This window comes from Quercus robur, chromosome 10 (assembly GCF_932294415.1).
Source record: "Quercus robur chromosome 10, dhQueRobu3.1, whole genome shotgun sequence".
NCBI classification, from domain to species: domain Eukaryota; kingdom Viridiplantae; phylum Streptophyta; class Magnoliopsida; order Fagales; family Fagaceae; genus Quercus; species Quercus robur.
In genome coordinates this window covers 21,135,427-21,162,984 of record NC_065543.1, presented here as the reverse complement: position 1 = coordinate 21,162,984, position 27,558 = coordinate 21,135,427, and the positions used below count along the sequence as shown (strand labels likewise).

Below are 27,558 nucleotides of genomic sequence, written 5' to 3'. Positions count from 1 at the left end.
CCACATGTTATAATAATAAGCCAACCACCTTCAGTCACCCCCAAACCAAACCCACGAGCAAGTAACCTCCAATCTCAGGCCTACATTTCATGCAAAACCACCACCTCTGCTACTGCTAGGGTTTACTGTCAATCGCCATGGCTTTTCAAGGCAAGAAGCTCATCAACGATCCCAACGGTTCGCATTCTTCCTATCTCATCAAAATGCATTAATTTGTTTTTGCACATTTCCGTTTTGAGATAACAACCTCTTTATTAATTTTACATTTTTTTTTTTTTTTACTCTCTGTTTGGTTACCGGGAAATTTTCAAAAATTCAATTAGCCAGATTTTTGTGTTTTCGACTTTAATAGCCTACAGATGAGATGGAACTTAATATATTTGAATCTGATTCCTTCCTTCTAAGATAGATGGCCCACTGTGGTAAGTGTAGGGTCTGTCTAGATACCTACATTGATATAACGATACTCAGAAATTTTGCTAGGATCTTGATCTTCAACCATATTCTAAATAGATGGAAACTGCGCTCATGTTTCGTTGTTTTTGGCACTGATTGTGTCAATTAATTTAGTTCATCCATAAAGCTTTGTTGTTACCCTCTTGCCCATAAAAATTGGACAAATCTCTTTCGTCTTGTATCCCATGAGGATCGAAGTTAATTACAAGTTGAGTCACTCAAAACAATTCATGGCAATAGGTCATTTTCTAAAAGGAGAGTGATGGCAAGGATGATAACATGTTAAAATTGAGGGATGAAATTGAACTCCAACACAGTTCAGAAAAAATATATGTTTGCTTTGCCTTTTTCAAAAGCAATTTTAAGAAGCACTCTTCCTTATCTTTATCTGCATTTTTTTTTTTTTTTTTTTTTGGTTTTAGAAGATGGAAGGACTGGTTTTGGTACTGATTAAGAAAGTGGCCCTGAAGGCTAAATCTTGTATTGTCGTTATCTTTTTATTTTTTGGGCTGCCGGGGGGTTTTCTCTTTTAGTTTTAAATTAATTCAAAACCTTAGAAACTAAAACCTTTACTCAGCTAAATCTAATATAACTACATGGCATATCAAGCTTAGAAACAATGGAGAATTAGGGAAATGCTTTATGGCATTTTGAGTTTTCTGCTGCCGGGGGAGGGGAGGGAATTTGCGTTGTTGTTCCCTCTTATAGTCCTTGTCTCTAATATGTCAATGTGAAAGTTTATAGTGATTGAATAGGCAATGAGCTTTGTCAATTGCTATCATATTTCACATTGACATATTGGAGGTAAATTGAAGAGGCAATTAGCTTTGTTTACTTATCCAAATATAAAAAGGCAAATAGTGTTGTACGGAAAGCCACAACGGGGTTGAAAAAGTGATAAAAGCTAGTTGATAAAATTTGTTTGTAATTGTTTCAAGTACAAATTGTTCATCATCGTGAGCAAGATATACTTAATAAAATTTCCAATTACCTATCAATAAATGTGTGTGGTTCATGGCCTAGACTGGTCAGTGGTAGGAAATTAAATAAGAAAAAGAGTCTGAATCACAAAGAGTTTTCATTTCAGTTTTTCTTTTTCATTACATGTGTTACTTGCGACTTTCAAAAACTGGTTTGTTTGGTTCTTTATTGAAGTAAAATTTTAGGGTTTTAGTCTTATACTATTGTTAGTGTTGGTGCCAATGAGTTGTTGAACTAGACATCCTAGGTTTGATCCCCACTAGGAGTTCCCCTGGATTACCTGATACTTGGTAATGGTGGGCAGGTCATATATCTGTAAATTACTCCCTAGGGTTGGGTCCAAAGGGCCCTGCCTTGGTGAGGTTCCATATCATAAAAAAAAAGTGTTGTTGCCATTGAGCCCTAGCTCAAATCACATATCCTCCTTTGGGTCCTCCCATAAGAAGGAATGGAGGGTAAGGTAGGGGGTTCAATACCCACAAGGTGCATGTGTAACTTACTAATAAAAAAATAGTCTTGGTTCTCTTTGGCTTTGCTTAATTCTACTAGGACAAGGTAAGGGGAAAAAAAGGAGCTTAAAGCTATCTTCCTTTCTTGAGAAATATTATGTCTTTTTTGTCTTTCTTTTGGAGTTATATATGGGTAGTTATGGAGTTGGTCTATGCCCTTGTGTAAGTACATCACTCTTTTGTTTTTTAGGGCTTGGCAAGTAACGTGGCAAGTTACAATAAAAGAGAAATGCAATGTAGTCTTTGCTTGTTGGAAAAATTGGGTTTTAATTGCTTGTCATTGTGGTTTCATTGTTGCAGATGTGGTAACTGAGTTCATCGAGGGACTTGTGGAAACTTATCCTGGGCTGCAGTACTTAGATGGTTTTCCAGAGGTGATCTTTTTCTCTTGAGTTTTCTTCTATAATCAATAAGAAGCAGCTTATATATATAAATGTAGAATTTATAATGATACTTTCCCGCTTTGTGGGGATACAGGTGAAGGTTGTATTACGTGCTGATGTTTCAAGTGCAGCATATGATAAAGTTGCAATCATATCAGGTTTTAGACCATGAAGAATATTAAATAATTTTTTTGATTTTAGTGTCATAACTTTGATCACCCTCTCTTAAACTTTTAATATCATCTGTTTATAGTAATTTTCTGGCCTAGAACAGTTGTATATGCATGTTTGATTGTTTTCCATAGTTTCCCTTGTCACTTGTACGGTTTAAAGAAGAAATGGCAATCGGGAAAAAGTTATCCTTTTTTAAGGATAATAGCCTATTGCTAGCATGGAGATATTATTTTATTGAACACTAATTCCTTTTCTATAAAATGATATTATTTTATTTGTGCTTGCCTTTCATTGCATTTTTTGTTTTGCAACTATTTTAGCCCATGGTAGGGCATGAAGCTAACAACTTGTAAGTTAATAGTATCTAACTTTTAAAACAGCACCTACATTCATAGAATTGGTTTTGGCAAGGGCATCAAAATGCAAACTTTGTGGAAAGATTTTTATTTTTTTTCCCCAAGTAAATGGCTCTTGAAAATCACCCTTGTCTGTTTGGCAAACAGTGGTTAGCTTTTTGCTTTTTATCTCTCCTTTTACCAAATTAGTAGCAAAGCTTGCTTTTTGTCTCACCTGTCACAATTAAGCTACCAATATTAGGTGATGCCAAATTGGTAAGCAGAAACCAGTACTAATTCTATTTATTTATAGGCCTGTAATATAAGGTTTTTGGTATCTCCCTTTTCTGACTCCTTTGCTGTGAGTTTTCCCCTTTTTAAAATCTTAATAACAAAATTGTTGGTGAAGATTTGCAATTGTGGTTTTTAATTACCCAAAAAGACATGTGAGGGACTTGATGTTATGGATTATTGTGCTCAGTAGAAATGATCCTCACAATTAGCATGAGATTAGTCATCGGTAAATATCAACTTCCTATGAAGGTCGCATTCTTTTTGTGGACAGCAGCTTGGAATCGGATTCTTACGTTGGATAATTTTATGTGGAGGGGTTTGCTATTAGTGAATCGGTGCTGTATTTGCCAAAGGGAGGGAGAATCAGTAGTTCCATCTCTTTCTGCATTGTGATGTTGCCCATGCGCTGGGGGGGATGTGCTTCAATTGTTTGGGATTCATTGGGTCATGCCAGAGTCGATTAAGAATTTTTTATTTTTCTGGAGAAATTGGCTTGGGAAGCATGGTTTGGATACTTGGAAATTAATTCTGGGATGCTTGATGTGGATTGTTTGGAAGGATAAGAATCGCCACTCGTTTGATAACTCTGAGAGCTCCTTGGATCAATTAAAATCTGGGTTTCACTGCACTCTTTTGATTGCTCTAGGTGTTAGGGTTTCGCTGATTGTTCTTCCTCTTTTGATTTTCCTATTTCCCTTGGACCTCCCTTTTGATTTCTCTGTATTTTTTTTTTTTTTTTTTTTTTTTTGTTCCTTTGTATTCATTATCATGAACCTAATGCCTCTTTTTTATGTTTAATAAAATTGCATCTCTTACTTATCAAAAAAAAAAAAAAAAAAAAGGTATGCTATGGATTGTTATCTGGTTAACAGTATGAACCAACTTATTTCACACAATTCGATGCCATTTCTGCTGTGCCTGATAGCTTTGACAACCTTTTTGCTACTTGTTCCGTGCTCTTTTATTCATTATTTTCCCTTCTGTATCCATGATGGTGTCTTTTTGGAGAGAGAGAGAGAGAGAGTAACACTAGGTAATTAGCGGAGCTTTTACTGGGTCATGGGTCATCCAAGGAGATAAAGAAGTTTAACTAAAACAGGAGTCTGTCTAATATGCAGTTTTGTATGATAACAAGAATATGAAAATTACACTCTTGTTTCATGAAAACTTTATACTTTTGAGGCAACGATAGGGCTTATGGGCCTTGGAGCTATGTTTCCAGTCCATATCTAATTACTATCACTATCCCTTTTTTAATATAATGCATGGAACAAGTCATTCTTGTGCATCTTGTCAGTATTTGGCCTTTCACATGTTTCAAGATAGTCTGCTTACATTCAATTACTGCCCTGCAAATAAATTGCGTATCCTAGGGAGCCTTTCTTTATACTGTTCTATTCCAAACAGGAGGTGGAAGTGGGCATGAGCCTGCACATGCTGGATATGTTGGGGAGGGGATGCTGACAGCAGCTATTTGCGGGGATGTTTTTGCCTCTCCACCAGTAGATTCAATTCTTGCCGTACGGTTTGTTTGTATTTATTCTTATATTTGGAAGAGCATATTCATCACTCTGTCAATAATTATATCACTCTTCTTAGAAAACTCTAATATAACCTGTTTTTACTTTAGGGCATCCGTGCTGTAACTGGTTCTATGGGATGTCTTCTGATTGTCAAGGTATTTTTATTTGTTATGTAATATCTTAATTACTTTTAGATTTCTACATCAGGGTTTGTGGAGGCGTCCTTGTTCTAGGCATCTAATGGAATTTCTTTCGGAAAAGTGATGCTGATTCTGGATACCCCCCAGACCAGTTAAAAAGAAAATATATAAAAAGGAGTGAGGGAGATTTTTTGCAAGGCTCTTCAAACCATGTTGGAAACTGCAGTAAGCTTGGTGAATGGTTTATGGCGTGAATGTGGTTAACTTGAATAGGATGGTTTGATTAATAGGAGTCGTTTTATTTCTGTGTCTTGATTCATGGTGTAGTGATCTGTTATTGACAGAATTATACTGGTGATCGTTTAAATTTTGGTTTGGCTGCTGAGCAAGCAAAATCTGAAGGTTATAAAGTGGAGGTATTGTTTTCATTTAATTTTTCAATTCAAATCATCTTATATATGTTTAGATTCCTGAACAACACCCCCCCCCCCCCCCCCCCCCCAAAAAAAAAAAAAAAGTGTAATAAAATTTCTTTTTTTGCACCTTGTAGACCGTGATTGTTGGGGATGATTGTGCTTTACCTCCACCTCGAGGCATAGCTGGACGAAGAGGATTGGCTGGGACTATTCTTGTTCATAAGGTTCACTCTCTCTCCCAAAACACATAACACAAAGGAGCTTGGTGGCATGTCCATTTGTGTGGACGAAGAGAATAGACTCCTTGCTCTTTTTCCCTCTCTCTCTCTCTCTCTATATATATATATATATATATCCTTTTTCTGGTACTTCATATAGAAAATTTTCTATTCTTTAGTGCGCTCTTTCCTTGTCTTATTAATTTTTTCCACAGTAAGATTCTTTTTGAATATTTTTCAATAGTTATTTTATGTATGTGTTCACTGGGTGAAAAATTATGAATAAGGCTATTCATGAAGAGTATGAATCTTTCTTGATCATAGATCATACATTCAGATCCTGGTTTATAAGTTCATTTTATCAAACAGGAAAATGAAAAGAAAAGAAAAGAAAAATAAAATAAATTATTATGTCATAGTTTTCAATGAGATTCTTCTATTATGCCTTTTCCCCCCTTTCGGAGTCATGGCTTGTTATATTTAATTAACAATAGAATCACCAGATTTTTTTATTTTATTTTATTTTATCGGTAAGTAAAATTGTTAGGTAATTTTTAAAAGTTTTTCCCCACTTAATTAGTCCTACAAATTCTTACCCTTTGGGAAAGACAGGTTGCTGGAGCTGCTGCTGCTGCTGGCCTTTCACTTGCTGATGTTGCTGCAGAAGCAAAATGTGCATCAGAAATGGTTGGAACAATGGGTGTTGCGCTATCTGTTTGCACACTGCCTGGACAGGTTACATCAGATCGTTTAGGTCCAGGAAAAATGGAACTCGGCCTTGGAATTGTAAGCCAGTTTGGGTGCATAAACTTATCTTTGAGATAAGAATTGCAGTCTTCATTTAGGTTTCAAAATTATAAATTTCTAGTTTAATTTAAAATAAGCTGGAGTTCATTCTCTGCTGAACATATGCTTAGTTGATTCTTTTGATGTATGCACCTTTTAACCTGGCTAACATTTGCTGGTATTCTCCATCAATTGCTTGGTTCTTTTTCGGCTTCCAAAATAATTATATTTCTTGTTTCATATTTACATATTAGGCATGCATAGTCTTTTCAATAAAATCTTTCTTACATATAAAAAAAAAAAGAAGCATATTAGTTGTACTTAATGATAAATCACTAATTGTCTCAAAATCTTAAGCTATGTGAAGATGATGAATTTAATCTTTTAACCGTAATTCTAACATTTCCCCTAATGTGTGGGCCCAAACTCCGCCTTAAAAAGTATTTTAACTTTTTAAATGGGAGGTAGATTGGAGACAAGGATTGAACTCAGGATCTCCTATTTTGATACCAGGATGAATTACATTGTCCCAAAAGCTTAAGCTGTTAAGAAATGATGAATTTAATCATTTAACCATAATTCTAACACTAAACATGCATTTATTTACAGCATGGTGAACCTGGTGCTGCAATGGCTGACATTCAGCCTGTGGATGTGGTGGTTTCTCATGTTCTTAATCAGATACTCTCACCGGTATGTCCAAGTATTTAAGGTTCAATTCTTCTATTACTATATAACATGCTCCTCTTACTGTTTTAAACAGAAACTAAATTTGTGTTTAATATAGCTTATTCCACAAAATTATGCTAATGATCTTTGAATCAATTGGTAATCCCTTACCTATGAATAAGAGGTGGAATGGGAGGACGTCTAGTCCTTTGGCTGCCTCAAGGCTGGCTGGGTTAGGTAACTTGGGTCATTGTTTAAAATTTGTATGGTTGTGTGACTGGTTTCTTCCTGTTGAAAGAGAGAGGAGAAGGGGGGAAGGGGGGGGGGGGGGGGGGGTTCTTATACCCCATAATTATGAAGGTCAATATCCATCATAAATTTAAAATTTGTGTACCTTTCTTTTATGGTTATTTCTTTCTGTTTTTCTATCATCCTTGTCTATGTGCAGAATTTATGCTCTTATTTTTTGTTGCTTACATGGGAAATCATTGAAGTTAATTCTGTAGATACTAGATAGTCTTTTGAAGAGTTCTTTTATTTATTTATTTTTAAAATTTTTTTGGGACAAATAATGTTCCTAGTTACATTTTGTATTGTATAGCTTTGGTGTCTTGCTAACACAAGCATTTTTATTTTTAAGTCTTGACAACATGTTCTAGTTGTTTGAAACTTGTAGCTATTACTGGCAAGTTGATGCAAGAGGCAGTGGGAAAACAGATTTATTTGATTTTATGTATCAAGGGCAATTTTGCAATTTTATAATATTCTGGAATTAGCTGTGCTAACAGTCCATTAGATCTTTTTTGGGTTTTATTTAAGTTTGTTTATTTAGTTGGGCTTAGTAGTAAAAGCGTAAGAAGTCCAAGTCCAGTCTTGTTAGGGTTTTAAGAAACCCTAGTTCAACTGGGAATATGTAGTCCAATCTTATTAGTGTTTTTTAAGAAATCCTAGTTCAACTAGGAATAGGTATTAGGCTCTTATTTAAAGAGTTGTAATGCTTTCTATTGAGATGATGAATATTTTCAGAATTTAATAGCTATGAAGCTTTCTTTATGGTTTGTGTGATGCAACCTTCTCTGAGGTGTGACACCAAGGAACCCTAGGTGTGATGCTTAGGAAGTCTAGGTGTGAAGCCTAGAATTTAACTTTTCTTTAATTTTACTATTCATGGTTACTGTTCACATCACAGTTCACAGCAACCCAAATCTTGATTTTCACTTTGTTTCATCCCCAAACCCTACTATTCCCCTTCCCCTTTGGAAACCCTATATTCTCTATCAAAAACAAAATATAGCTGTTGCTAGCATATTGGCAGAATCCATCTATCACTTCTCACAAAGCGAGGCACCTAGCTGTTTATGCAACTTCAGATTATTAGATTATTTTATTTTATTTTATATTCTGAACGTATTAGTAGATGAAGGGTTTTGTGGTAGTTTATGTATCTTTACACCATGCATGTATTTAAATTTTGAATCACATTGTATATATTGTTAACCTCACAGGTTAAGGTTCTTTACTCTCTCCCCCAAAATGTTACAGCTCAATTTTATATCCTTTACTTTGAATTTTTAATCCCTGCAGGAAACAAACTATGTTCCTATTACACGAGGCAATAGAGTGGTGCTGATGATCAATGGGTATGTTGGATTTTTTTAGTGCTTTAGATCAGAATTCACCTTATAAAGTAATGGAACATGAATTATTGTTCACATCATGATAATTGACACAATATATCAAAGATATTTTATCTATACACAGTTGAGTGGAATGAGTTTCTAGCTTTCGACCATTTGGAATATGGTCCTGGTATGTTTAATGTGGTTAGTTTGGCAGGAACGCAATACCCACACTTTTGAAGACAAGGAGAGAACATTAGATCATCTAAAATCTCTTCTTTTTGGTACTTTGTTTCTCTGGGCTCGCATTTGGGGGTGTACGAATTGTATTTTTTATCTGAGTTTTTAGCCTCTAGTTCCTCTAGTTCTTGATTTTTTTGTATCTGTTTCTTGTTCAGAGTGTTCACTATCGTGAGCATGATGTTCAATTTTTTCAATATAAAGTCTTATTACCTATTAAAAAAAAGAGTTTCTAGCTTTCCCATGACAATGTATTGCAACGCATCTCAGACAGAAATTTCAGAAAATTGTATGGTCTGTTTAAAAAAAAAAAAAAAAATCAATAATCAATTTTTACCTATTGGCTACCTGATCTAATTTAATAATTCTCTTTATTTAGAGGAGAAAAAGGAGGATTCAGATTTGGAAATATCTTTTTCTCAGATTAGATGGTAATATATTTCCTGTCAATGAAAGCTATACTATTTTTTTGCTATACGTTTGTCAGAAGATTGAGAAGATAAAAAAGGGAAGGTAAAATTCGACAATACATCTCTTTTAGACTTTTCTATGATCATAAATTCTCTGTTTTTACTCTCCATTCTTCAATATTAAAAATTTCTATATCTGAAGTTTTTGTCAATGTTGTGATGCTGAACTCTAACTCTAACAATCGATATCCAAACACTTAGAATTGGCAATATGAATTCTTTAGTATACTATGCTGCAGTTTTCCTCTGTACTGGAGTTTGGAGGAATCTCCTCTTCTTAATATGATAATGATTTACTGATAATAATAATTTAAAAAAAATCTATTCTGCTACAGTTTGTCTTGTTTTCAACAACCATGTAGAATACATATAATATGCCATATATCAGAGGAAATGAGTTTTGATAGTTAACCTGACTTGTAATACTCCTATCTGACCTTCCTGATCTTGGAAAATGTGTAAAAATTTGCCTTGCTTTCTAAATCAACCACCCCATTCAGCATAGAATAGTGATCGAGGAATGTAAATCTTATCAATCATTTGCATTTGTTTCTAATGGGTGAATTTGGTATGGCTGGTTAGTTAATACAGGTAAGTGTGTTGTTTTGTAGTGTTATTGTTTCCTATTATCATATTTTTTAAAACTTAGAAAATTTCAACTTGGTTTGCTTCCATCCGATTGTCAAAATTTACCTGATGTTTGACTATCCTCATGGTATGCCTCCATTTTTGAGAATGTTTTTCTTTCAATTCCAGGTTAGGAGCCACCCCTATAATGGAATTAATGATTGCATCGGGAAAAGCAGTGCCAAAACTGCAGCTAGAACATGGACTGGCAGTTGATAGAGTGTATACAGGGTCATTTATGACATCTCTTGATATGGCAGGTTTGTTATCACTGGCAATAGCATTCTATCTAAAACTGATATTGTATTTTTTCTGAGTTTTTTTATTTTTTTTAGGCTTTTCAATTTCCATCATGAAGGCAGATGAAACAATTTTGCAACGTCTGGATGCTGCAACCAAGGCTCCATACTGGCCTGTTGGTGTTGATGGTCTGTGAATGTGTTTGAACATTACTTATTTCCTTAATTTCCCTAAATTCATTTCTTCTATGTATAGGATTGTCTTTCATGAAGCTTCTACAGTGGCATTAGCATCATGGAGTTGTTATTGATAGTGGTCTAGTACCAAAAGGAGGTCCACTTTTTAGTAAAAAACATTATCTGTGTGTGTGTAAGGTTCAAGTTCCATTTAGTGTAACTCTTTAATAATGTTAAACTGCTTAATAATTTTCCTTGGATTAATATTTCTCCAGTCCCTTTTGGATTATATGATCTCTTTATGTCATCATGCATGCTAAAAGTATATTTTTCTTATATTATAAAAACTAAAAATATTGAGTTTTGGATTGGATAGTAAATGAAATCTATTGATGTGACATTTAGCATGGATGATAACTGAGGAAAATATTTAATCCAACGGCGTCTTGGACCTCTTGGTAAAATGTTATTTGAATGAAGAGTAATTGAATAGTGTAACATAACAAAAGTTACATAAGTGCAACTTGAATCCAGTCCCATATGTGAATGAGAATGACAAGTCCTACATTGATTTGATTTTCTTTGAGCTTAGAAGTTGTCTTTATTGGCAGGTAATCATCCACCTGCCAAGATTCCTGTTCCAATGCCACCATCTCATTCTACAAAGAGTGATGAGGTATGTGCATGATTTTATTGGTAACCCTGAAATTCGGGTTTAGATGACTCCATTCTGAGGCAACTTATTTGCATAACATCTTTTCTATATGAATATTTGGTTGGTTTCCTTGAGGTGCTGTAGAAAAATGTGATATACTTTTGTTGTGAAAGGTGAAAAGTGTTTAGGGTTTGATAAGTCAACCCTAACACATAAAATATTATTTATATGTATATAAAGTACATGATATTATTGTTTTGCCCCTAATACTCTTAACACTCCCCCTCAAGTGGAGAGTATATATCATACAATCCTAGCTTGTTACACAATAAACCCAAACGAGTCTTACATAAATTTTTGGTAAACATATCAACAATTTGGACTCTTGTAGAAACATATGGAGTAGTAATCACACCATCTTCTACTTTCTCCCGAGTAATATGACAATCTACTTCAATATGTTTGGTTTGCTCATGGAACACAGGATTGGAGGCAATGTAAATTGCTGCTTGATTATCACAATGCATAGTCATAGGCAGCTTCACAACAAATCTTAATTTCTCAAGTAAATACTTAATCCACATAAGCTCACATGATGTGTGTGTCATGGCTTTATACTCGGCCTTTGCACTAGATCTAGCAACAACAGTTTGTTTCTTACTTCTCCATGTAATCAGGTTTCCTCCCAAAAAATTGCAATACCTAGTAGTGGATTTTCTATCTGACGGTGATCCAGCCCAATCAGCATCAGTGTAGGCTTCTACCCATAGGTGACCATTAGCTTTATACAAAAGACCACGGTCTGGATGTGCTTTAAGATACATCACAATCTGAATAACTGCCTCCCAATGTGGAAGGAGAGGATCTTTCATATGCTGGCTCAAAACACTAACTACAAATGATATATCTGGGCGAGTAATTGTGAGATAATTCAGTTTGCCAACCAAATGATGATATCTCTTAGGATTAGATAACAGCTCCTCCTGATCTTCATATAGTTTGACATTAGGATCCATAAGCGTCTCCACTGGTTTAGATCCTAACAAGCCAGTTTCTTTCAAAATATCCAACACATATACTTCCTTTCTGATAAACTGATGTCTTCTTTAGATTGTGCTATCTCAATACCTAAGAAATAACGAAGTTTACCCATATCCTTAGTTCGAAAGGAATTTTGAAGATATCTTTTCAAATCATCAATACCCTTCTTGTCATCACTAGTAATTATAATATCATCAACATATACAATCAACAAAATCTTTCCTCTTGTAAAGAAATGAGCAAACACAGAATGATCAAAATGGCAACGTCGCAATCCAAACTTTTAACACTACTTCACTGAATTTACCAAACCAAGTTTTGGGAGATTGTTTAAGACCATAGATGGCCTTATGCAATCTACACACTTTTCTAGACTCCCCCTGAGCAACAAACCTAGGTGGTTGCTCCAAATACACCTCTTCCTTCAAATCGCCATTCAAGAAGGCATTTTTAACATCTAACTGAAATAATGACCACCCCAAATTAGTAGCCAAGGAGATCAAAATCCGGATAGAAGAAATTTTAGCAATAGGTGAGAATGTCTTGGCATAGTCGACATTGTATGTTTGGGTATATCCCTTGGCAACCAAGCAAGCCTTCAAGCGCTCAATAGAACCATCAAGCAAATACTTCATAATATACACCCAACGACAACCAACAATAGTTTTCCCTGGAGGACGAGTAACTAAAGACCAAGTAGCATTTTCAGACAGGGTGGACATTTCGGCCTCCATAGCAAACTTCCAACCAAAGATAGACATAGCCTTTTGGATAGACTTAGGAACAATAGTAGAATTTAAGGATGTGGTAAAAGAATGGAGAGATGAAGACAAGTGATCATAAGAGACAAGCTGAGAGATAGGATGAGAGGTACAAGAACGCTTACCTTTGCACAAAGCAATTGGAAGAGAGGCAGGATCAGGAGGTGGATCACTAGGCGGGGAAGAAGTCTCCGTTGGAGGTTTTTGCCGACAACGATATACCTGGAGTGGTTTCTGAGGAGATTCAGTAGGAGACATAGGTGGTAGAAGAGGAAGACAAGGAGGAGAACTGTCTCTAGCAACTGAAGGAGAGAAATAGGACTGAGATTCATCAAATGTGACATCAGTACTAATGAAACGATGACGAAGAGTAGGTCAGTAACATTAGTATCCCTTTTGAGTACGAGAATACCTTAATGGATCTAGGATTAAGTTTGTCACTTCCTGGATCTAAGATATGAACATAGCACACACAACCAAAGATCTTAGGAGGTAGATGAAACAAAGGTGCATCAGGAGAGAGCACAGTATAAGGGATTTGACTACCTAGAATAGTGGAAGGCATACGATTAATCAAGTGATAGGTAGTGAGAATAGCATCACTCCAATATGATTTGGGAACGTGTATATGAAATTTTAAGGCACGAGTGACCTTTAACAAATGATGCATTTTGCGTTCAGCAATACTATTTTGTTGTGGAGTATGGGGGCATGAAGATTGGTGAATTATACCATGATCATCAAAAAATTGAGACAAAAATGTAAGAAAATATTCACAAGCACTATCAGACCAAAAAATATGAAGGGAAGCATTAAACTGAGTCTTTATTTCCATATAAAACGATTTGAAAATTGAGTATAATTCAGACCTTTCTTTTATAAGATAAAGATAGGTGACTCTAGAATAATCATCAACAAAAATGACAAAATATCTAAATCTTAACAATGAGGGAGTGTTTATTGGACCCGTAATATTATAATGAACTAAATGAAAAGAACTACTAACACGACTCTCACGCCTAGAGGCAAAAGGCAAACTATGTTGTTTACCCAACTGACATGCTTCACATTGTAAGGACTCAATTTGACGACACAACGAAACTAATGACTTCAAATTCTAGAGAGATGGATGACCAAGGCGACAATGATGTTGAAGAGGCAAGATAGACAAATGAGAAGCCACAAAATGGGAAGAACCACGCCGATCTAGGTAATAAAGTCCCCTGGCTTCATGCCCTCCACCAATAATCTTCCCTGTCTTGAGATCCTGAAAGATACAATGAGTGGATAAAAAAATGGCAATGCAATTCAAAAGCTTAGTAAGCTTACTAATTGGCAAAAGATTAAAAGGAAAATTAGGAATATATAAGACAAAAGAGAGAGAGATTAGGACTAAGATTGGTAGTGCCCAAACTAGAAACTGTAGTGGCTGAGCCATTTGCCAATGTAACATTGGGAAGACTACTAGATTGCTCAAGGTCAGAGACTAAGCCTGAGGTACCTATCATGATTAGTAGCACTTAAGTCAATGACCCAAGGGTCCTGAGTGGCAAGACAAGCCGTGGAAGTACCTTGTTGAGCCAAAGTAGCAGTAGAATCAGACCCAATAGAGTTGGAATGCAGAGACAAGAGGCGATTGTATTCTTTCTCAGGGATGGAGACTACTTTGGATGTTGGTAGAAGTGACTGTGAAGGCAGTTCTTCAACTTGAAAACTAGCTTGGTGAGTCGAGGGTTTACCATACAACTCCTAACAAAATTCTAGTGTATGATTCTCACAATAAGTGCACTTATGAAGACCAAGTCCTCGACCACAACCCCCTTGTTCACTACCACGACCCCTTTGGTCGCGACCTTCACGGCCTCGGCCCTCATGACGTTGGCCTCCACGACCACCTCTATTACTCCTCGTATAAGTGGCAAAGGCAGATTTATCACCAGAAGGTAATGTATCAGTATTGGAGGAAGAGGTAGTACTAGAGTCAGATAATGTGGCTTGTCGAAGTCTACCAAAACTTCACTCAATGAAGGGAGGATTGGACTCACAAAAATTTGTGATTTTACTGGTTTCAAACTTTTAGGCAATCCAGAGAGGAAGCGAGCAATATGCATAGAATCTCGTTGTTTCTTCATAGTTTTAACATCAGAGGAGATGGGCTGATAAATATTGAGTTCTTCTCAAATGCCCTTAAACTTTGCTATAATAGTCCTCCAAAGACAAATCACTCAAACTCAAGGAGAAATAATTTTGGTGAAGATCATAAATCCACTTTAAATTTTTAACACAGTAAAGTTCCTTGGCTTGTTTCCAAACAAGTTTAGCAGTTGGTAAGAAAACCAAACTACAGCTAATCTCTTGGACTCCATGCTATTTCACAAGCAACTCCTAATTTGTGCATCTTTGGCTCTCCAATCGGCAAATTTAGGGTCTGTAGTTACAGGGGATTCTCTAATCACGTAATCAAACTTCTTTCTATCAAGAAGAAAAACTTCAACAACCTGGGCTCACTGAGCATAATTACTTCCATTAAGACGAATGGAAGTAATTGATAACATATCAGATGATAAGAAATAATTAGGGGGATGAACACTGTCTTTGGACTCCATAATAGCAATCTTAAGAACAAACTAACACTAAATAAATATGCTAGTGAACCCGTAAACAAACGAAAGAACCACACTGACTACAGTGAAACAAATTTAAAACCAATGTCCTTCAACCAGTTGGCAAACCAATAGCAACACCAAACTCCAATCAAGGCAACAATCAATCCATACCAACACCAGTAGACCCAGTCCACCACTAAACATCAACCAACAAAGTCTAGCCCAACAAATCAACCCAAGGTTGCTTAAACTTAAAGTCATACTGTAGTGAAGAAAATAAGAAAATAAAAATTCAGACCATTTTAAATCATAGCCGAAAAACTCTTTTGGAAAACTTAGGTGGCAGTGCTAGGGCACAGGAGTGGCGGCGTAGGAGGTGGTGAGGGGGCTAGGATGGGTTGCCAGAGGAAGGCAAGCAAAACCGTGCCTTTCTCACGGTTAGGCAACGTCTACCTGGTGTCGTGAACCCGAGAGAAGATCACCTGCGCTAGGCAGCTCCTCTAGCCACTAGATCGAGGTCGTCGGAGATCATCAGTCTTGTTGGAGAGCTAGCGAGAGTGTCTGAGAACTAGCAAGGTCGTCGGAGGCTATTGTAATGGTATCTGGCGGTGGCAGCGGTAATGGGTGGCTGTCAGAGGGTTAAAGGCAGTGGTGTGTTGGGGGCTCTAATACCATGTTGTTAAAGGTGAAGGTGTTTAGGGTTTGATAAGTCAACCTTAACACAAAAAATATTTTTTTTGATAAGTAATAAGTTATATTGATAAAAAAAGGGGAACACCCTAGTACATAAGGAGTGAACAAGGGATAAGAAATCAAATACAAAAAATATTTTTTTTGATAAGTAATAAATTATATTGATAAAAAAAGGGGAACACCCTAGTACATAAGGAGTGAACAAGGGATAAGAAATCAAATACAAAAATTGCAAGAGTCTAGGAAATCAATAAAAGAAGGGAATGATTGTTTTTGCAAGACAAACAACCAATCCCTTAAAAGTTCTAAAAAAGAGTAGCTTGAGGTCCGGAATAGATCTCTCAATATCTTCAAAATATCTACTATTTCTCTCCCTCCAAAGACACCACAATAAGCAATGAGAAATGATGGACCAAATAAAACCATTTCGATGACGACCAAAGCTGCCTTGCCAACACCGAAGCAGCCCCAAAACAATGTGCGGCATAACCCAAGTTACTCCAAATAGACCCAAAACCATAGACCATAGATCCATAGCAAAAGGACAATGAAGGAATAGATGGTCAACCGATTCACCATTTCTTTTACACATGTAGCACCAATCCAAAATCCACACCTTCCTTTTTCGTAAATTATCAATCGTCAAGCATTTCCCTAAGGCAGCGGTCCATACAAAGAAAGCTACTCTAGAGAGAATCTTCTGCTTCCAAATACTTTTCCCAGGAAAACCATAGAAAGTGGTGCCAACTAAAATTCTATAATAATCACTAACCAAGAAACCCTTATCTTTGCTAGGAATCCAACACATTTTATCCTCACCTAGCCCCCTTATAGGAGAACCATATAAGGTTTCCATGAAGTCTGACATAGCCTCTAGATCCCGAGCATGCACACCCCTAAAGAATCTCACAACCCAAAAGAGGACACCATTGGTGGATATCATAAGCTTAGCCACACTGGCATCCTTATTCCTGCAAAATCTGAACAAGTCCGGATATCTAACAGCAAGAGATGTCTCTCCACACCACTGGTCTTGCCAAAACTTCACTCTATTATGCCCATCACCAATATCCTAACACAAAAAAATTATTTATATGTATATAAAGAAGTACATGATATTACTGTTTTGCTCATACTCGTAACAACTTTCACTACCTAATGCATGGAAGTATTATCTGTCAGCATGTTTAGACATTATATGATGTAGTCAGGAAAGTGTTGGTATGTTACAGTGGTAGCATAATGGTATATACTAGTCTTCATTTCTTTTTCCTCTTTTGGTTCCCCTAAGGCCACCCTCCCCCCCTCCTCCTCCCCAAACAAAAAAAAAAAAAATGTTCACGGGTTCTATGGTTTTAGAGTTCATGGTACCATGGAAAGTTGTCTGTTCATGTGGTATTGTAGCAGCCTAGTTTCATTTTTTTCTATCAATTTGGAGCACAATTTGATTGTGATGTACAATATATTTGTTTTCTATTTTCAGTTATTCATTTTTTTCCTCTTTACTATACTACCTTATTTGACCTGACTGCTGGTGTCTACTTTGGATTAGTCATTAAGCCGACCGCCACAACTGAATCAACAAGGACATATTCTTGAGGTGGCTATTGAAGCAGCTGCAAATGCAATTATTAATCTTAGGGACAGTCTTAATGAATGGGATAGCAAAGTAGGAGATGGTGACTGTGGGTCAACAGTGAGTTCTATCCTCAAAACTCTCATCATTTCCTTTTTATTGTTATAGTGTGTCTCATTCAATGACTAATTTATTTGCTTCTGCAGATGTACAGAGGTGCAACAGCAATTCTGGAGGACATCAGAAAGTAAGTTTCTGTTCAGTTGTTTGGACCTTTTTGTTTCCCATCTTATCTTTTATATATATATATGTGTGTGTATATAAAAGATTGCAAAGTGTCTTGAAATTTCTTCTATTTGAATATGGAACTATTATATCCCTGAGTTGCTTTGCAGCCTCCAGTATTCAGCTCATCCCTCTTCAGAATTAATCTAAAAACATGAGAGATTAATTCTAAATTTAGAGAGAACACAGGAGGAGGCCCGACTACGTCAGATTAGCCAAATATTTTGTTCTTCTTTTTCTCCGAGCAAGTATGGGAGGTTCTCGCAGTTTTTTTATTGAATCTAAATTATTTCAGTTGGTGATTGAGGAAGGGGGACGTTATTTTTCTCTACGGATTTTTGAATGGGGCAAATATTTTATGAAATCAGTTTTTATGGGTAAGAGTGTGGCACAATGGCTGATTAAGAGTATCAAACACACTGTCGTTGGGGTTAGTTCCAAGCATTTTTTTTATAATTAGGGATGGGGATATTGCTTATACTCTCCAACGGGGCTCCAACTCTTTTGGCCAATTCTTATTATTGACTGAACTCAAAGTCGGTGGTTTTAGGAGGTCTGTCATTATCCCTGAAGGCAATGCAAAAAATGGTAGGAGGGTTTTTGGGCTTGGATTTAGAAAGATGTTGGAACCTAACCAATATGCTATGGGTGTTTCAGGCCATTCAAAGTTCATTGCTCAGCCTCTTAAAAACTCTAAGCTTCAAATTTCTAGAACCTTTGCTGATACACTAAAAGGCCATCATGTGCTAGCAAGGGACAGGAAAAACCCAGAGCAGTTGGCTACCAAAGAAAAAGGAAAGGCTCAGTTAGGGGAGAAGAGGATGGTGGTTCCGAATCCAGAACCTGCAAAACTGTTGTTGAGTGAAAAACCAGTGGCCAATCCTTGTCTGACTGCTATAGGTGGCGGTGTTGAGAGAGCTCGGAGCATTAATGTGGATTTTAATTTAGGAGAAACAATTATGGGAGGAAATAAAAAGAGATTTCCATTGACATTCAATTCAAATTCAAAAGTTTCTAATTGTGACGGAGGGCGTGATTTTAGGAATGCATGCTTGACAGGGAAGGGATTGATTGTGGAGGTGGATGAGAAAGGAAAGAGGAGGGTTATGTGGGATTATAAAACAGGTGGACCAAAGTTTTTTAAAATGGGCTTCACGGGGGATTTAAAAACCTAATAGTAAGCCCAGTCTGGTTCACGGCCTGACATTGACTCAGCCTTGTGTGGGCTTTTCTAATCCCCTCACATTAAGTTTCTCAGGCCTAAGCACTTTTGAAGTGGGCGAGAACTCATCTAAGGCAAGCCCAAGCCCTCTAGTCATTCGTTTGGCATCAAAGGATGAGTCTCAAGTCACCTATGAGCCTTCAGTGGTGTTGGGTCAACTAGTGGAGACCCCAATGGTGCTCATCTGTGGCATCTCCGATGGGGAGCCAAGCCCGAGCCATCTGGTCCAATTATCGGTAACAAAGGATGATTGTCAGGTCTCCCACGAGCTTTCTTCTTAGGCAGTGGTAATGGGTTGTTTGGTGGAGACTCTGATGGAGGCTCACCGTAACATTTCTGACGGGTGTAGCTCTGATGGGCTCGTGATGGTCCCAGGTACAACCAGCAAGGTTATTTTGCAAGCATCAATTGGCCTTTTCTTGGCAGATATTCTTTGGAGTTTATCGAAAGTTGGGTTTATGGATTTTGGTGTCTCGGACTATAGTGGTGAAGAAGTTGGAAGTGGGAGTTGTGTGAGTATTATTTAGGGGAAGGAGGACTGGTTCATCAGCCCGATTGCAGCCCTTGAGATTCGATCAGCCCACTTTAGCGTTGATACCATTGACAACAAATTGTGGCCTGCCAGGGATGTGTGGTTTGATGGGGGAGGAAATGACTGGCTCAAAACTGGGTTTGGGTGAGGAGTGTTTCTCAGATTGTAACCCCCTGATTATCATTGCTCCTCCAGAGTTGGCTTTGTCAGAGGAAGTGCACGATGGTACTAAGGTAATGGGTCTTGGTGGTAAGCTGGATGTCTCAAATTGGGTGAGGCACAGAATCCCAGGTTTTGGTAAATTGGTTGGGCTTCCTATTAGTCCTCATGAGTGGTTGTGTATTGCTCACCTTCAAAGGCTGGAAAGGGAGATGGAGGAGAACAACCTGTTACAGTGAAAAGCTACTGTTAATCGAAAAGTAGTTGCTCCTACAGGTAGAGGGAAAAGAGAGCTAAGGAATTTAATTTCCTCTGTTAACTATGATGGATGGCAGAGTGTTGGTTGTGTAGTAGAGATAGTAGGGAAAAAAAGGTCTTTATGAAGCTGAAAATGATTTCTTCGAATGTCAGGGGGTTAAATGACTCTCAGAAACGTCTGGTAGTGAGAAACTTGTTACATGAGTGGAAGTGTGATGTAGTGTGCCTTCAAGAAACTAAACTTGCTGGCATGAATAGACAATTAGTTAGCAGTTTGTGGAGTTGTCCGTATGTGGATTGGGATTCTTTAGATGCTGACTAGACGGCTGGTGGAGTATTGATTATGTGGGATAGGAGGGTTTTAGATAAATTGGAGTTTCTGGTGGGTTCTTACTCGGTGTTGGTTCAATGGCAAGGTGTGGAGGATGGTTTTGTTTGGGCATGCTCAGGGGTATATGGCCTAAATGATAACAGTATGAGGGGACATATGTTGGATGAGTTGGTTGGTATTCAGCAATATTGGAATGTTCCTTGGTGTTGCATTGGGGATTTTAACATTGTTCGTTTTGCAAGTGAACAGAGGGGTGGTTCTTGTCTTACTTCAGCTATGGAAAAATTTTCAGAGTTTATTGAGAATCTAAACTTGATTGATTTGCCTTTGGAGGGAGGGAGATATACTTGGTCAAGTGGCACTGACCAGCCCTCCATGTCTAGGATAGATAGAGCTTTAGTTTCACATGATTGGGAGGAACATTTTTTGGATGTGATCTAGCGGTAAAATCCGCAACCTATTTCAGACCATTTCCCAATTCTTTTGGAGGCAGGGGGAATGGCGAGGGGGAAGAGTCCCTTTAGGTTTAAGAATATGTGGTTGAAAACGGAAGGGTTTGTTGATAGGGTTTATTCTTGGTGGAATCGACATTCTTTCTCTGGTACACCTAGTTATGTGTTTGTTGAAAAATTGAAAGCTTTGAAAGAAGACATGATTCAATGGAACTGTAGAGAGTTTGGCAATGTTAGTTGTCAGAAGAAAGAATCATTGGGGGCTTTAGATTTATTAGATGTTAAGGAAGGGGAACTTGGACTCTCTGAGGCAGAAATCCACGAGAGAAGTGAGTGAAGTCTCAAGTAGAGCATCTTCTTTCTTTGGAGGAGATTTCATGGAGATAGAAGTCGAGGATGTCGTGTATCAAGGGGGGTGATAATAATACTAAGTTTTTCCATAAGATGACTAATTCCCACAGAAGGTATAACCATCTAAGTTTTTTGGAAGTAGATGGGGTGATTTATGAGGAGGGAGTAGAAATGGCTACTCAAGTAGTTCAATTTTACAAGACTTTGTATGAGGAGACAGAAGAGTGGAGGCCTTTTGTGAAAGGCTTGGAGTTTGATGAAATTGGGGGGTTGGAAAGGGGCTGGCTGGAAAGGAGGTTTGAGAAGGAGATTCTGTTAGTTGTCCAAGAATTGGAAGGGGATAAAGCTTCAGGTCCGGATGACTTCTCTATGGCATTTTTCCATCATTGTTGGAGAGTTGTGGAAAGAGACGTCTTAGCGGTCTTTGAAGAGTTCTATCAGCATTGTAAGTTTGAAGAATCTCTCAATGTTACTTTTATTGCCTTGATCCCTAAGAAATGATGCTTCTAATATTCGAGATTTTAGACCTATCAGCTTGGCGGAGATTATTTATAAAATCTTGGCTAAGGTTCTGGCAAATCATTGGAGAGTGGTGTTAGGTCAGTTGATATCAGAATCTTAGAATAGCTTTGTGGGAGGCAGACAAATCCTTGATTCAGTTCTTATTGCTAATAAGTGTGTTGATAGTCTGGTGAAGAGTAAGATTTCGGGGGTGATTTGTAAGCTAGATATTGAGAAGGCTTATGACCATGTGAATTGGGAGGCTCTTTTATATTTGCTAAAGAGAATGAGCTTTGGGGAGATATGGTGTAGGTTGATTTGTACTTGTATCTCCACAGTTCAGTTTTCTGTGTTGGTCAATGGGTCTCTAGATTTTTTTGGCAGTTCAAGAGGTTTGAGACAAGGGGATCCACTGTTTCCTATGTTATTTTTGGTTATGATAGAGGTATTTAGTAGGATGTTGAAGAGAATGGAGGGGGCAGGTTTACTTTGTGGCTTTAGGGCTGATGGTAGGAGGGGTGGTGGGGAATGTGTATCGCACTTGTTGTTTGCGGATGATACTATTCTAATTTGTGATGCAAATATGGAGCAGCTCTTACATGTTCGTTTGTTATTACTTTGTTTTCAAGCTGTGACGGGTTTATTAGCTAATTAGGTTATTAGTATTTTATTTAATTTCTAAGAGTTGAAGTTATTTTCATAATTCAATAAATTGGGCTTTGACCCAAGTTAATTGGGATTAGGGTTTGCTATCAGTAGTCTATATAAGTGCACTATTTTATTCCAATGGAGACAGTTTGCTTGGGTAATAAGATTTCCTATTGAAACTTTTCCAATGGCTTGGTGTTGATTCTAGGCAACCTTAGGTGTTTTTTTTTTTTTTCTTGCTCGGTGCTAATTCCAAGCAAATTTAGGTGTTGATTCCTAGATTTATCTCTAATATTCTGTTCTTGTTGATTCTTAATCCCTTTGGAGAATTTGTGCTGCATCAGTTATGGAAATTTGATTGCAGTTTTCAAGTCGAAAAGCAGTGTCAAACAAACCTCCAACAAAATCACAGCCACGACCTGATCCTTACTGCCCACAAAAGCCATAGTTGCCACCTTGCAGCAACCCATCACTGCTGCTCACCTCCATCAATTACTTATCCTGCCACCATTGACATAACCCAAACCACCTAAAGTCGAACACCTGACTGAAACCTATAGCCCCAATCAGCAACACTGCCCTTCAACGTAAATCAAACCTAGTCCAGCCATGACAAGTTACAACCCCATACACCCTATCATCATCACTAAAAATCAAAAAAAAAAAAAAAAAAATACACATACCATCATGATCCCACCTTTACTGACGTCAAAACCCCTTCCTCACAACCTAACCAAACCCTAGCTTTCTTAAACTTTTATCCCCATGCTTCACCATTGTTGAGTCTGTGCTAAAAACCATGGAAGTGTTGCCATGCATCAAGAGATCCTTTTAACCATTGTTTCATTGTGACATGGGCACATCTCAACAACACCCATTGGCAACTCATATTGCAGATTGTGAGTTGTCTAGCAACATCTCCACTCTGCTGAGTGCTGAGTGCTGCCGTCACACCCCCGCAAGGAAACGCCTAGTTTGTCTCCATAAAGCTACAATACCGCATCATTGTTCTATTTGAGATCGATTGTGAAGAGTTCCACCTTATTGAGAGGAGGTGGGAGCTGATTTTTGTTTAAGTGTGGGTTAAGTTGAAAATTGGGTGAGGTGAAAAAAAAAAAACAAAAACTTTAATTAGGAAAGGGCAAAAGAAAGTTTTGATATAGCGGGTTAGCCCAAGCCTGTGGTGCTTCATGAACCTGATCCATTAAAAAAGAATTGGGCCCATCATGATCATATGGTTGCCAAAATTTAGTGATCGTGTTGGTGCTGACCTTAGCACACACCATGATTATCTAATTACACCTCCAGATTGTTCCAATGTGTTTTGGGGCTGGATCAGTAGTCTTTGATGCTAAGTGAAGTTGTAGAATATGAGATATTAGGATTAACAGAGAGAAAATATGGGGGAAAATATGGAGAGAGAGATTTGAGAAAAGGTGAAGGGCTTTGTTAATTTGATTACTCTCTAGGGTTTATGCTTTATGGCATAATTTCCAAAATACCCTTATGCCAATGTAAAATAACATGTTAATATAAAAGTATCAACTATCAAGTAACTCTGGCGTACATAATTTGTATGAGTGGTTTATATAATGATTAAAGTCCTGACCTTATTAAATGGGTTGGACGAGTATGAGTACTATCTACTAAGTTAAATGAGTAATATATGGATAGTTATATACCCAAACCAGTTATGATTATTACTTATAAAAAATTTATATATGTTATGTGGAGATTTTTTTTTTTTTTGGTTGGATAAAATATATATATATTATGTGGAGATATCATTGGGTTAATGGGTAAAGTCCTAACTCTTATTAAATGGAATGGGTTGGGTTGGGCATGGGTATTAGCTAAGTAATTAAATGAGTTACCAGGTAGTTATGTACCCATCTCATTTATGATCTTCCCTAAACTACCCGTTTCCCATCCCTTTGTTTTGAATATGAGTTGTAATGATCTAAACTGCAGTAACAACATTTCTTGTGGAACTTCTTTCACAATCTCTGGAAAGAGAATTCAGTTTATTTGTAGATATCCAGCCTAGCTATGGTTTCTCAAGAAGATAAAAGCAATTTAGAATTTTAATTACATGCTTTCTTGAATTCTTGCATTGTGATTTGGATTTTGTGCTTATTGAATATGGTGGTTGAGCTACTTTTAATGTTCAGAATTTGTGATCCATAATGTTTAAAGCTTTGAACTTAAGCAATATACCTTTTCTTGTTTTGGTTGATCTGTGTGATATATTTTTTTTGGAAGCTTATGCGTATACAAATTCAGAGGTAGCAGGTATATTTACAGTTATTTTAAACTAACATACATGACGGTTTTTAGCTCAAGTATCTTTAAGTTTGTTATATTTGTCACATTCCCAGATGAATATCGTTCCAGATTTTTGCTCTCTTACTTTAGTATCCATCTTCTGTTCCCAGTTATCCTCTGAATGATGCTGCAGAAACAGTGAATGAAATTGGATCATCTATTAGAAGAATTATGGGAGGAACTAGTGGGATCATGTATTTTACTTAATCTTTACTCGATTAAGCTTTAACAATAATGTTTTTTGACAATTAGTTCTGTAACATTAGTCTGAAAGTTGACTTTTTCTCTCTTCTGGAAACAGATATAATATATTTTGCAAGGCAGCATATGCACAGTTGAAAGCAAGCTCTCAGCCAGTTGTCACGGCAAAACAATGTGAGATGATTCTCCTAATATTATAATAATCAGACTTGCACCTTCACTCATCAAGTTTCTTCTTTCAGGGGCTGAAGCACTTGAAGCTTCCATTACTGCAATCAGTAAATATGGTGGAGCTAGTGCTGGTTATCGCACATTGTTAGATGCCCTTATTCCAGCATCAGCAATGCTTCAGGAGGTCATCAATAATGATCACTATCTCTCTGTCTTCATTGTTAATGTGGTCTTATGTGACTAACATATCTATCTTCACTTACAGAGGTTAAATGCTGGGGATGATCCCTGTGTTGCTTTTGTCCTCTCATCTGAGGCAGCATTGGCTGGAGCTGAGTCAACCAAGCACATGCAGGCACAGGTGACATTCATATTATTCCTTTTCCTATATTGTAGGGGATTTGCTTCTTTCTGTGAGCATTGTAACTAATTGATGGATATGAATGTAAATAGCCCTTGACCAAAAAAAGTCATATAAAACCATGTGTTTTCTTTTCATGATACTTATTAAGTTGGAAGTAATTTCCATGAATCCAGTAAGCCTCAGTTTGAATCTTGGACAGCTCTAGGGTTCTAAGAAAATGATTGAAAAATGTGCAGTGAAATTATATGTGATCATACCTTGTCCAATCTGTTATACTTTCTTTTTAAGGTTCGAACTGATAGATTCTCTTCTCTTATTTTTCTTTATTTATTTATTGGAACCATTTAAGTTATTAAGGATGTCAACCACATGGACTTCTAAATGATTGTCATTGTATGCACATTTTCTGGCATAAGATGGCTCTTAAGGTCAAAGGTTAAGACCTAGGATGCATGGAAACTTCATTTGGGGTGCTGTACCCGTTGTCGTAACGGTGTCCAATCTGCCGTATCATGTTATAATTTTTCAAAAATTGCTTGTGTTGCCGTATTGTACCCGTACCCGTACCCGTACCTATACTTGTACCTGTACCTGTACCTTTACCTGTCTGTGTCCGTGTCTGTGCATCCTAGGTTAAAACACATCTTAACCTTTGACCTTTGTGTGTGATCTTCAGCTTACTTGCATACTATGATTGTTCCTAGAGGTGTGTTAGAGTCAGAGGGTTTAAGCTATTGAGTCTGATGGTTATACATTGTGCTTTTCTTGAGGTTAGTCTGGATGGGCAACTAAGGTGAGCTTTATAAAGCCCTTGAGATATATAACCATCATTGTTGTCCATGAGTATCGCACACATACTTGCCATAGGATCCAGTGCCAGTACTACTAATTTCTTCCATAACTGTTGCAGTTTGGAATAGGATCTGCAATGTTCAAATTTTGAAGAGAAAAAAAAAATGGAAGTGTGTTTTTGCTAGTTGGCATCAGAGTTAAACATTTTGAATTGTGTCTGTTGGTCTTTTTGTTGCATAGGGCTGGCCAATCGGTTGGTTATCTTTTGTCCTCTGCTGTTCAATGCAGAGATTAGTTGTTACATTTTGAATTGTAGATGGATGCAGTTTGGATGGTTGTAAACTCATGATAACTTATTTTACACCTAAACATCTTATGTTCAGGTCAGTGACGGCAGTCAGGTTGGATGTATGTATGTATAGTATATGTTAATCATGCTACCAAAAAAAAAAAAAAAAAAAAATCTTTCGTGTGAATTCCACATTCTTATGCATTGGTTTTATGAGCATGGGGATCTGATGAGAAAGCTTTTGTAGGCTGGTCGTTCGACATATGTTGCTGGGGAGATCCTTGCATCAGTATCAGATCCTGGTGCAATGGCTGCAGCTTCATGGTACAGAGCAGCAGCTTTGGCTGTTGAGGATAAATCCGGGGCTTCTTCATGAGCCAGTGAATCTTACTCATGCAATTCCTGCTCCTATTTTGCTGCAGATTTAACCAAAGTTTTGTTCATGATTTTAAGAAGGTCTAACTGGTTAGGCTCTCCGCTTATTCTTTTTGTGCATAAAGCCGAGAGAGTGAATTTCACCCATACATCTCTTAAAACTTTCTTTTGAAATTTGTAAATTTCAAATATTGGTGACATCTATTCTAAATAATACCCATTGAAATCTGAGCATATTTTGTAATTTCCATGGTTCGAAAATGTGACCTTTAACGGTCCATGTCAGATTTATATACATTAAACCCTGAATTATGTATTTAGCTTGTCTGCTATGGGGTTTCAGTTATGCTAGAGTCTTGGAGTACATTCTACTCTTGCAATTTTTCTTTCTTTTTCAAGCTAATCACAATATTACACAATGAATTTGTCTGTCATATGTAATCAACTTAAAAGAGTATCAAACTTTCTAGAGTGAGCCTCTTTACTTTACAATTTGATTTGAAATTATTTATATATATATTAAGACCTGTACATATAATACTTATTTTATTGTATAATATTCATGTTTGCCCACAACATTGTTGATTGCTTTGAAAGTTGAAACTTGATTTTCTTAATTCATATTTAAAGGAAAAAAAAATTATATAACACTATAAGACTATAACATATTATAATATATACTGTTAAAAGTAGATTTTATTTTTTTAAACTGAT

At 37.0% G+C, this 27,558-nt stretch overlaps 1 protein-coding gene across 3 annotated transcripts; it reads left to right on the top strand.

Moving 5' to 3' along the window:
• LOC126701454 (putative 3,4-dihydroxy-2-butanone kinase) lies at window positions 1-27,190 on the top strand. 3 transcript variants are annotated; one of them, XM_050399566.1, is made up of 20 exons: window positions 1-177; window positions 2,247-2,320; window positions 2,424-2,487; window positions 4,540-4,652; window positions 4,763-4,810; window positions 5,140-5,211; window positions 5,346-5,435; window positions 6,042-6,215; window positions 6,825-6,908; window positions 8,469-8,524; window positions 9,970-10,100; window positions 10,176-10,268; window positions 10,868-10,932; window positions 17,565-17,708; window positions 17,795-17,835; window positions 24,763-24,846; window positions 24,954-25,027; window positions 25,096-25,208; window positions 25,290-25,385; window positions 26,717-27,190. In XM_050399566.1, the coding sequence occupies exons 1-20, from the start codon at window positions 138-140 to the stop codon at window positions 26,843-26,845; spliced, it is 1,785 nt and encodes a 594-aa protein (XP_050255523.1). In that variant the 5' UTR covers window positions 1-137; the 3' UTR covers window positions 26,846-27,190. The 3 variants fall into 3 exon arrangements, with proteins under 3 accessions (XP_050255523.1, XP_050255524.1, XP_050255525.1); XM_050399567.1 differs by lacking the exons at window positions 1-177; window positions 2,424-2,487 and having other exon boundaries at window positions 2,250-2,320; XM_050399568.1 differs by lacking the exons at window positions 1-177; window positions 2,247-2,320; window positions 2,424-2,487; window positions 4,540-4,652; window positions 4,763-4,810 and adding an exon at window positions 4,852-5,020.
• Window positions 27,191-27,558: the final 368 nt, after the last annotated feature.